The sequence below is a fragment of the Papaver somniferum genome, chromosome 5 (assembly GCF_003573695.1).
Source record: "Papaver somniferum cultivar HN1 chromosome 5, ASM357369v1, whole genome shotgun sequence".
Taxonomy (NCBI): Eukaryota; Viridiplantae; Streptophyta; class Magnoliopsida; order Ranunculales; family Papaveraceae; genus Papaver; species Papaver somniferum.
Window position 1 is genome coordinate 179929190 of NC_039362.1, and position 12015 is coordinate 179941204.

General features: G+C 37.5%; 1 protein-coding gene and 1 long non-coding RNA gene across 2 annotated transcripts; both read right to left on the reverse strand.

Moving 5' to 3' along the window:
• Nucleotides 1–5979: 5979 nt before the first annotated feature.
• LOC113278251 lies at nt 5980–6421 on the reverse strand. The gene is made up of 3 exons (XR_003325385.1): nt 6388–6421; nt 6144–6245; nt 5980–6034 (listed from the first exon to the last, which is right to left on the reverse strand). It is a non-coding gene; the product is annotated as an uncharacterized LOC113278251 (long non-coding RNA).
• A 3533-nt stretch (nt 6422–9954) lies between these two features.
• Nucleotides 9955–12015, reverse strand: LOC113283828 (putative F-box protein At3g23950). Its single transcript, XM_026533217.1, has 2 exons — nt 11815–12015; nt 9955–11354 (listed from the first exon to the last, which is right to left on the reverse strand). Exons 1-2 carry the CDS (start codon nt 11883–11885, stop codon nt 10925–10927), a joined length of 501 nt encoding a protein of 166 aa, XP_026389002.1. The 5' UTR covers nt 11886–12015; the 3' UTR covers nt 9955–10924.

Genomic DNA, 12015 nt, shown 5'->3' on the forward strand with positions numbered 1-12015 from the left:
AGTGCAGGGATATCCAAATGAGGATTAATGTTAGGGCGCTTCCTGCACCAACTAGGCGTGCTTCTCATGTTGCTGTCACTAGGATGCAATCAAGTTCTGAAGTTGGAGAAAGATCAAACTCGGGATCTCGAAAAGAAGCTTCTACTCCAGCCTATCAGGGAGATTCTGATGAACATTCAAAGCCTTCAGATTTTTCAGTCAATCTCCAGCCGTCAGCAACCTTCAAGAATACTAGTTCTACTTTCTTTGCTCCTGTCGTGCCGTCTTCAGCTTCTAGGTTTGGTCCTCTTACTATTAGGGAACCGTCTAGCAATAATTGTCACATTGCTAATGGGAATCTTGGAAAGAATTTTGATGGTTTCTCACAATCATATGAAAACATCTCATTTGGCACTGATGGTCTATTGCATGATAGGAAAGGTAAAAGGCCTCGAACTTCTTTCGAAGCTTTTACTCAGGGTAATAGCCCTTTTACTATGATCCCCACTCCTCGATGGCCTTCTGTCACTTCATTACCACCTTTTAGTCCACCTTCTGAAATTGCTTTTAGTACTGGTGGTTCTTCTGTCTCTGCTAGGCATGGTAATACAGATGCAAATGATTTTTGGTACACATCAACGTCAGCTTTTGCTCAGACCATTTAAACAGCACATGGATTTATCTATAATGCTGCTTCAGAGATGAACTGTAACTCTGCAATGATGATGCCTTCAAGCTTGGATGTTGAATTCCCGTCTTTTGAGGAAAAAAAGGAGGAACCTTTGGAAAAAGTGATGCTGGAACCAATGCCTCTGTCAATGCTACCTGCAGAGCCTGAAATTACGGATGAAGAATTCGAAAGGAGATAGATCTCATGATGATGGATACAGACTCTATGGATGCAGAAGCTTTGGATACTCATGACCTAGTAAGTCTCTAAATTCAATTTAAAAACTACTCAATTTCGTTTAGCGCTTAGAGTATGTTGTGTTTGTTATTCTTTTCTCTTTCAATTTTTAGATCTCTTTAATTTTTTCATGAAGTTTATTTGTTGGAATATGAACGGCTGCTGCTCTGATAAAAAATGGCTGCATCTCATGAACCTTTTTAGGAATCATAGACCTACAACTATTTTTCTTTTAGAAACCATGGTAGATAGTGTTACTGTTAATAAGTACACACATTTTTTGCCTTTTGATTCTTGGTAATTTGTTCCTGCTATTGGTTAATCGGGTGGCATGGCTATTGGATTCTTTAAAAAATCAAGTTTAGAGGTTGTAGGAATTTTATTCAATATGATTCATATAGTATGTGACATCACACCAGCCATTAAAAATTGTATGGTTACATTCATATACGGATCGTTAAATACTTAAGGTATTAAGAATCAATGGAACTATTTGAAACAAATTTACGAATCTGACAATAGGCCTTGGATTTTGCTTGGGGAACTATTTCAACTTTATTCTTAATGTATCGGAGAAGCAGGGTGACATTCCTGAGAACACTTTAGCTTCAGACTTTGTCAAAAACTCGCTTTCGTTACTAAATTTTCATGAGGTTTACTCTTTTGGGAATCCTTTTACTTGGTGTAACAGAAGATTCAGGAATCCTTCCGAATTAATATTCGAGAAACTTGATAGAGGTTTTATTAATGATAAATGGGTAATGCTTCTTCCTCCAACTAGGGTTACGAATTTAGGTAGAGTTTTTTCGAATCATTGTCCTATCTTGTTACAATGCTTTCATCTTTCTGATAAATTGGCAATCCCCTTTAAATATTTCAAATGCTGGAAAGCTAGTCCTGACTTTAAAGATGTTCTTGTGAATTCTTGGGAAAAGGATAGTAAAGGCTCTTCAAGTTTTATCATTGTTGGAAAACTCAAGAATCTTAAGCATGATCTGTCATACTGGAATCTTAATTCCTTTGGACACATTAAAACAACTATTAGTAAGTTAAATTATGAAATTGAAAAACTTCAAAGTATGGTATATAATCCATCTGTAGGTAATTTTATCCTTAATTATTCTAAGCAATTGGACTTCTGGTATGAAATAGAAAACTCGTTCTATAAGCAAAAATCGAGGATAGACTACTTCATGCAGTATGACAAGAATACAAATTTCTTTCATAATAATGTTAAGTTAAGGAACATGTATAATAGTATACATACTCTCAAAGATACTCAAGGTAATTGGCTAGAAAATAGGGATCAAGTGCTTCATCTTCTTACAGATCACTTTAAAAAGATTTATGCTTCTTCTTTGTCGTGTTCTTCTGATATTGATGATGTTCTTAAGGATGTAAAACCAATTATTATTGATGAACTTAACATTAGGCTTGTTGCAATCCCTTCTGCTGAAGAGATCTTAGCAACAGTTAAAAATATGGCGCCATGGAAATCCCCGGGACCAGATGGCTTTCCGGGGGGGTTCTTTAGAGACAATTGGGATATCATTTCTACTGAACAAATTAATCATATGCAAGGGTTTTTTCGAAATAGGTTTCTTCTTAAACAACTCAATCACTCCTTTATTGCTTTAATCCCAAAGGTTAGTAACCCCTCCACCCCTAATGATTTTCGACCTATTAGTCTTATTAACACTGTTTATAAAATCATTTCAAAAATACTAACTAATCGCTTAAAGCATGTATTAGACTATCTAATTTCTCCTTATCAGTCGGCATTTATAGAAAATAGGCAAATTCATGATAATATTATCATCAGCCATGAAATTTTGCATTCTTTTAAAACTAAGAAGAAGAAAAATAACAAGGATGGGTTTATGGCCATTAAATAAGAATTATCGAAAGCTTTCGATCGTCTAGAATGGACATTCATTATTTCGGTATTTAAAAAGCTAGGTTTTTCAGATGACTGATGTCAGCTGATATACCAATGCATTAGCACAGTCTCATACTCGATTCTTGTTAATGGATCCCCAGGAAAAATGTTTTTTCCTACTAGAGGAATTAGGCAGGGAGATTGTTTATCTCCCTATATTTTTATCATTTGCATGGAAACCCTCTTTCAACTGTTGATTAAAGGAGAGAATGAAAATGTTATTCAGGGTTTCAAGCTGAGGAAAAATAGCCCTCCTATTTCTCACTTATTTTTTGCAGATGATTGCATGCTATTCTCGAAAGCTTCTCTAACTTATGCTAAGAATCTGATGAAAATCATTAACAAGTTTGCTAAAGCTTCAGGTCAGGCAATTAACCTCGAGAAATCTGGTTTATTTACTAGTAAAAAAATGCATCATAAACACATAAAATTGTTGTATAAAACTTTAGGAATCAAATTTCTAAGTAGCACAGAGAAGTATCTTGGTACTCCTCTGTTTGTCAACAGAGATAAAACTAAAACTTTTCATTTTCTCATTGATAAGTTTTATAACAGGCTAAGTAATACAAAAAAACAAACCTTAATGGGGCTGGGAGAACTGTTGTGACCAAGCATGTTCTCTCTAGTCTTTCTATTTATCATATTCTTGTTTTCCTTTCCCTAAGAAAATTACCTCTAAAATGGACTCTATTCAAAGAACCTTCTGGTGGTCTAAGAAGAACTCTAGAAGAGGGGCATATTTTCGCTCATGGGGAGATATTGGAAAGTTAAAATTATCAGTTGGTCTTGGTATTAGGAATTCTTTTGTTACAAACATGGCCCTTATTGCAAAATTAGGTTGGAGATTGTGTAGAAATCCCTCTCAGTTGATTACTATTTTCCTTAAGGATAAATACTTCCCAAATTAGAATTTGTTAGAAATAGATAAGGTTGCAGATACTTCTTCTTGGATTTGGAAAGGAGTAGTCAAAAGTTTGGTTTTCCTTAGAGAAAATATTGTATATAAGGTAAATGATGGTAAGTATACAATGATCTGGAATAATTGTTGGCTTCCTGGTAACTCATGTCTTTCTACTTCGACTGATTCTAATGCTGGAAACTTTGTTTATGTCAGTGAGCTTATTAATAATCATGATAATAAATGGAAATCTGATTTGATTTCTTCCATGTTTTCTCCTGAAGATGGTGCTAAGATTAGATCCCTTAAGGTAAATGTTCACAAAAGTGATGAAATTATGTGGGCACACACGAAAAATGGTAAATATACAGTTAAATCGGCTTATAAAGCCTATATAAATGACTCTGTCTCTACTGAAGATGCCACTTTCTGGAAAAAAAAGTTTGGTCTATTGATTGTTTACCTAAAACTAAGTTCTTCATTTGGAAGATATTTTCCGATATGTTATCTGTTAATTCTCTTCTCAAGTTTTATAATCCTGATATTGAAGATTGATGTCCTCTGTGTAATAATGAGATTGAGTCTGTAATGCATTTATTTTTTCATTGCCCTATAGCTGCTCATATTTGGTTTGCTCTCTCCTTACAACATCTTATTGCTGCTGACTATGATTGGATAGATGATATTTTCTTATCTTGGTTTGATAAAAATCTGGGTAGTTCTCCTTATGTTGTGGAGTGGCCAAGTATTGGTGCAGTGGTACTGTGGTCAATCTGGAAGCTTAGATGTGATGTTATATTTAGAAAGGTTAAAATTAATCTGGATGCTACTATAATGGACATTAGAAGGTCTTTAAATACTTATATTGTTACTCCTCCTAAGCCCCAGAGTGTAACTTTGTTGATGACAAGGACTCCTATTCAGCAGATAGACCATATTATGTTTATAGATGGGTCTTTCAAATATTTTAACATGGGTATTGGTCTTATTTTGTGTGACACTTCAGGAAGGATAAAAAGGTGCAGAGCGGATTTTGGTCTGATTCCAGGTGTTGTTGCTGCTGAGACAATGGTCCTAATGTTGGCTTGCTCATGGGTGAGTGAGATGAATCTTTCCAGAGTCCTCTTCGTCAGTGACTGCCTTCAGTTGGTGGATCTGCTTAATCAAAGGAAGGGTGAAATTGATTGGAGGTGTCAAGATCTATTAGATGAATGTCGGATTTCCATTTCCATTTGTGTGAATCCTAGGGTAGTTTGTCTTAAGCGTGCTAAGAATAAGATTGCCGATCGACTTGCACGGCGAGCTAGGCGATTTAGTTTAAAAGACATTTGGTTTTCTTCTCCTCATTTCTTACAAAATGTTTTGAGGAAAAAACCATTAACTGAAATTTGTAATGATCTTTTCTTTTAATGAAATTTATGTGTTTCTCAGCAAAAAAAATAAAAAAATATAACAAATTAATTAATTTAATCATTAGCTAATTAAATAAATTTAACATTAACTAAATAAGGGTTGTTTAGTCATTATGAAAATACTTTAGATAAGGGTTTTTTAGAATTCCTAACGGATGACTTGTTTTTATCATATTAGGCGAAGCCCCTCGATTCTAATGTGAACTCCCCGTAATAGGTTTTTAGAAGTGTGATATGCCACATAGAGCTGGCAAACGGGCGGGCCGGGGCTGGCTTGTTACGGGTTACACGGGTTCGGGTTAACACGGGCTAAAACCTGCGGGTTGATATTCTTCACGGGTGGTCATTTCTTCAACCCGCACCCGTAACGGATAAAGCTTGCGGGTTTGCGGGTTATCCGGCTTGTTTGATTAAAATTAAAATTAAAACTAAATTACGTCAATTTATGTCAAATTACAAGGATAAAAATCAAATTACAAGGATAAAAATCGTAAAATAATACAAGATACAAAAATTAAATTAACCTTGCACAGAACAACCCATATTAGTCACGACTCATGACAATCATCATCATCAAGTTCTTCTTATTGTTCTTCCAGGCTTCTATCTGTTCAAGTATAACCACCATAACCCGTTGTATCAACATGTCTTGACTAAATAAGAAAATAAAAATTGACCAGGAGTATTTTAAGGCGTGGTGTGGGATTTCCATCCAAGAGTGTATTTTCTAGCTTCAGATCCCTGTGACAAATTTCCTGTAGCACAAAAGATTAGAGCCCGATCCGTCATGTTGGCTGAAAGAATGTGAAACAGATTATGATCTGAAATAATGAAAAAGAAGATACCATGGAATGGCAGTAACCGACTCCCGATATTAGCTGTTGGAAGAAAAATCTTGCCTGTTGAAATTGGACACGTTATAGTTGAATTCGGAGAAAAGAGAAACGGGGAACGAGCAAATGATTCTTGAAAAGACTAAGAAATCAACTAGAGTTTGTTTGATTGTACCTCGTCTTCACTGAATCGGCCTGCACTGCAGATTCTCTCGAAAAGTTCACCACCAGCTGCATACTCCATGACAATAGCTAAATGTGTTTGTGTTAGCAGAACCTGCACATAATAACAGTTTTAGATTCCTGACAATCATTTCAATCTTCGACAATATTCTTCGCATTCTTATTAATTTCCAAAAAGTTGGGGAAATTTCAAATGTAAATGAATTAACCTGAAGTGCAGAGAATCAACACCGTACCTGCTTGAATTGAACAATATTTGGATGCTTCAATATTTGGATGATTCAGAAATTGATTTAACAATTGATAAAACAGAAGTTCAAGTTCCTCAAATTAATCCGCACAATCAATCATGCAAAACCAATATTAGTACATTACTAAACCCTAGTTTTAAAATTGTCAATTTATTGCCTTAAATCATCATCACCATGGAGTTAAAGTACCAACTATGTGTAGGAGATACAGAGATGAAGAATAAAAAAGCAAAGCAGAAGAAAAAAAATGGAGATGGTGAGGAGGCGCAACCGCAGGATAAGACAGTAGGGTGTGGGGAGAGAGAAAAGAAAGGGGAAGAAGAAACGAAAGGAAATGAAATGATTATTGTCTTCTAGGGTTTTGGTGAATTTATACCTTAAACGTAGGGATAAGATGAAACCTAGATGATCTGACGGTCAGGATTACATAAAACTTATTAATAAGGTAATATGTACGGGTTTACGGGTTGTACCCACGGATTTACGGGCCGGGACGGGTTAACCCGTTTACTCACAAGCCGACATTTCTCCAACCCTAACCCGGCTTGTTTAGACACCAGCCGAGCCGGGTGCGGGTTTTTCACGGGTCGGACCGGGCAAACCCGCGGGTTTTGGCTTGTTTGCCAGCTCTAATACCACATCTCGGTGCGCATGGAAAACTCGGCAGCGTGTAGTTTAACAATTTGGCTTTCAACTACTAGGTTCGATTTTCAAATTTTGGCTTCATGCGCAGTTCACATCGCATCGGGGGAGGAGCCAAGGGTGGACTAACTCTTGCCCTGCCCCTGCCCCCACTCTTCTCATCCCAACTAGAATTTTTAACTATTGTTTCTATTGTTTCGTTTTCCTTTTAAACCGAACACATATGGCCTGCAAAGTTATTCAGTATCGATATTTGCGGTGCGGGGTTCATTCTCACCGTACACTACAATTTAGTCTCCGGGAATTGTGTAACAACCAGGTTTGCAACAATGGGATTAGTTGAAAGGCATTTCGGCAGAGCAGAGCCGGCCCTCCCATTAAAGCAAGGAAAGCTTGCTTGAGGCCACAGATGGGAGGAGGCCACAAACAACTTCTTCTTAGGTTAATTAGTTTTTTTTTCCACAGATGACAATATACATTCATTAAAGAGCTTAAGGTTTGAAATTGTTGTCATTAGTGATAATTCTTTAGGCCTAGACTAGTTTGTTTGTTTTTTTTTTGGGCGGTACATTAGAGATTGATTTAAATCAAATGGAATGCACAAGTTTAGGTTAAACTTTGCTTGTTAAGGCATCAACATATTAAAGTTAGCTAGATAAAAAGTCCAATTAGCCTTAGTCGGTGTAGTTTACCAGTTACGTATCAAATTAGCCTTACACCATGTTTGTTTACTCCTGACTCATCTGAGTCTTCTGGATCTGAATCATCTGGATCTGAGTGAAATCATCTGACTCATCTGGATCTGAGTCGATATGTTTGTTTTGAGTTAGATCTGACTCATCTGACTCGGAAATAAGTGAGTCAGTGGTTTGGTCATATGAGTCAGGGATATTTTGTTACCTGACTCAAATGAGTCCGAGTCAGGGGTTATGTCTGAGTCAGAAGTCGAGTCAGATCTGACTCAAAATGAAAAACAAACGGTCTGACTGCTGACTCGGTCCGAGTCAGGGGTTGACTCAGATTCAGACGCCGAGTCAGCTGCAAACAAACAAGTTCTTAGTCTATGTACGTTGAGAAACTAGGCATCAAGACAAATATATTATTAAGCTCAAACTAGGTAAGGAATGTGGTGTTAGTAACCAGTGATAATTTCACATTCATAAATTAATAGCTCGGCTTGCGAAAATTGATATAACAATAATCTCAAGTAAATCAAGTTAGGTCCACTGAGACTGTAATAGGTCTTTTTTCGAGAACTAGTACAGAAACATCAAGTTAAAGAAACAAATACCAGTACAGTAACTTGCTATCTTGATTATTTGTATGGACAAAATGGATTTCAGGCCACAAAAAAAAATCTTGCATTAGGCCACAAAACAAGCAGGACCGGCCCTGCCAGCAGAGATTCAGAGAAACCAGAATGGGATTTGAAGTAGATGAAAGTGCTCTAACAGGCGGGCCTGGATACTTTGGCCCATAAAGAGAACCTATAATGGATTAGGAAATTATCATATATTAGCCCGACTAGGTTAGGAAATTGATTTCTATTAGAATCCCAACCGAACTAGAATTTCTCGTGCACAAGAAGCCTATAAATAGGCCTGACCACAGCGTCATTAACATAAATTACATTACTTTCTCTAGGTCAAGAAAAAAAGTTGCGAGTTTAACCTAAGATCATCGCAAATCCTTTTTGCTGCTGCTTTTGGAAGAGAAAGATGGTCAGGAAATCAAGAAAAACTCAGCCAAAAGCTCCTCCAGCTCCAGTTATTGTCATCGACGACGATGAGGATTCCCCTGATCAACTATTCAATTTATATGCAAACAAAGCTACACAAACAATCGAGCCAGTTGGAATCGAGAGGCTTTGTGCAGATCTGGGAATCGCACATACTGATGTTCGCATACTGATGCTTGCATGGAAGATGTCAGCTGCAAGGATGGGATACTTTACACGGACTGAATGGCGAAGCGGCTTCAACGCATTGAGAGCTAGTACTATGCAAAATCTATCAAGGGCACTGACGAAATTGCAAACGGATATCAACAAGGAGGGATTCATTCGGGAATTTCTGGAGTTGTATTCGTTTGCCTTCAAGTACTGCTTGACTGAGGACATGCAAAAGACTGTGGAAACGGAGAGCGTGTGCGAGTTGCTGGATATGGTCTTAGGTTCGAAGTTCCCTGCACAAGTTGGTAAACTTGTTGAGTACCTTAAGTTTCAGACTGATTATAAGGCAATCAACAAGGACCAGTGGGAGGCGTTTTATCGGTTTTGCAACGAGGTAAGTTATCCAGACTTGAAGAACTATGATGAAAACAGTGGATATTATCCATCGATCCTGGATGGTTTTGTTGATTGGATGAAAGAGGGGAAAAACTAAAGATTCTTTTTTTCTCCTTTTCATTGGGCGTTGGGCCCACTTGCCCCGGCCCTGGTTTTCTAGTGCATAGAACAAGCATTTTAAGTTCAGTTTTTCTATTTTTAGTATTGAATTCAAGGAAGATTTTGTAGAATTTATGGTATTATATTTAAGTCTTAAAGGACATATTGAATTCAATCAACAGATTTCATTCTTCCTTGTTGATAATTGATAATCTGAATTTTAATTATTATCACCAATACCAGAATCTTTTTATAAACAAATACACTGAATTGGTTGGCCTGAAAAGGGGACATCCTTGGCTGTGAATTTTATGGACTCCTCCCATAGATGAGGGCAGGAGACCTGTGTTTAAAATTCACAGACTTGCAGGATCTTCAGCCTACAAGTATACATGACGCGCAGACCCGCAAGTCAGAGACCTTACTTCCTGGGGAAACTGAGGGAGGATTTTCCTGAACTGCATAATACATGTTAGCGTGCAGATGCACCTGTGATGCACACATTTTCTAAACAAAATATCTCTGGAAGCTAACTCAATCAACAGATTTCATTCATCATTGACCATTGAGATCCACAAAACATAATAAAATAAATTGACTGGCATGGAAAGGGGACATCCTTGGCTGTGATGCGCAAGTAAGAGACCTTAGTTCTTCAATGGCTTTGACTCTGCCCGAGGAAAGCGGGGAGGATTTCCCTGACCCATAGAATATAGGTCGACGTGCAGATACACCTGTGATATTTGCCACACCACTGTCAGAGACCCTGGGATTTCCCTGATGCACAGAATACAGGTTGGCTTGCAGATGCACCTGTGATATTCGCCATGCCACTGTCAGAGACCCTGGGATGTGCCTGATGCACAGAATATAGGTTGGAGTGCAGATGCAGCTGTGATGTTCGCCACTGGAGACCCTGGCCGAGGTTGGTTTCTTTGAACTTCTATTATCACTTTTTGCAACTTCATGGCAGTTGGAATCAATCAGTCTTCTCAATACTTCGGTAACTCTATAAATAGCGATGATGAATACAATCTACCTGTTACTTTTGAACTTGTAACTAGTGAGGCAGTTTCATCTAGCAATAAAATAGAGTACTCATGACACAACTCAATCTCAAGAGAGTAACAGTCAGAAAGCATAAACAACTTGAAACACGACAATAGTCACCTTCGTTATCTATCTCATATTTGAACATCCATGGTTTTTGTGTCTCGCCTACAAACTGGAGAAATTATGGAGAAATTACGGTCAGCCTTGGCTTAACAGAAAATGCTGAGACACTTACATGAGGACCACGGGCATTAATGTGATCTAACCAAGACGGACAACACAACCGTTCCCCTCGCCTGGTTCTGGTGTTAAAGGCCCAATTATACTCCTTGTAACCAAGTATAACCACATTTTTGTCAAATGGATTGAAACCTAAAACCCGAATTTTTGCAGTCAAAGCAGCCGGACCTGCTTTACCTATCACCGATACTTCTAAATCGGCTAACATATCATGTAAAGTAACATCCTTGACTTGTGCAACATATACCAATCTCCATCACCTTCAAGCACCCAAACACTCAGACTCATCTCAGTTTCCTTGAGGCTAGCATAACAGATCGACCCTTCCGACTCCGAGATACATAAACCTCCAAACTTGTGACAACCATCCATTGATTGATCAGGCATATCAATCAACCTACATTCATTGCCACCGGTTCCAGAAACAACTAAAATTTTGCTGGTTCTCTTCTGAAACCAATACAAAAAACCATTACAGGTAACAAGATTGTCACAAATATTGTAATCCCAGGTAACATAGTGAGGACACGAAACATCATAGATATACCATTCTCCCAAATCAGAAGAAAAAAATTCAACTTCAAACTCTTTTGCTGCCACTCCAAACTTGGGTATTCGAACAACGTTATAACTGGCAGAAACAAGTGATGGTAAGAAACATTTATCATCACATATGAAACCAGTCACTGCAGTCATACCGAATCCTATTGCTGCTGGTGGTGGTGGTGGTGGTGGAGGGAGTAAAACCCATTTTTGAGTGAGTGGATTACAAACATAATAATGTATCTGGTGATTCTGGTTAGATAAATTTGTTCCACAAAGAAACAAACCATTGCTTGATCCTACTAGGTTCAATTTTGTGCCTCTAGGGTTTGGGAAATTTGATTTTAGAAATCTAAATGAAAGGTCATTCTGATGATGAGATACAAATTGTGAATGTGATTCAAGATATGTAAACATTGTTTTCAATTGGTGATCCCATGAATTAGTATATAAGTATAATGAACTAATAATGCCCATGGGAGGGACAATTTGTTGAGTTCATACCAGTGATTAATGAAATTAGGGTTTGACAGAAGTGAAAACCATACCTTAGATACACATCTGAATCTGAAAATTGAATTAAGAGGAAAACGAAGTAAGATCTCATGCCAAACATCATCTTGTATATTCTTCTTCTTCATTGTTAATTCTGGTGATGTTCAATTTTTCTTCTCACTGAGCACAAGAAAACCAGAGCGAGAAAGACCTATTAGCCCAATGACGATTCTCTAATTACATTACATTTTCTA

Bases quoted from the DNA above. Each gene is read 5' to 3' on its own strand.
- LOC113283828 (XM_026533217.1), bottom strand. From the start codon at position 11,885: ATGATGTTTGGCATGAGATCTTACTTCGTTTTCCTCTTAATTCAATTT. The intron at 11,355-11,814 runs GTATGGTTTTCA...TGTTTCTGCCAG, and splicing joins GATTCAGATGTGTATCTAAG to TTATAACGTTGTTCGAATAC.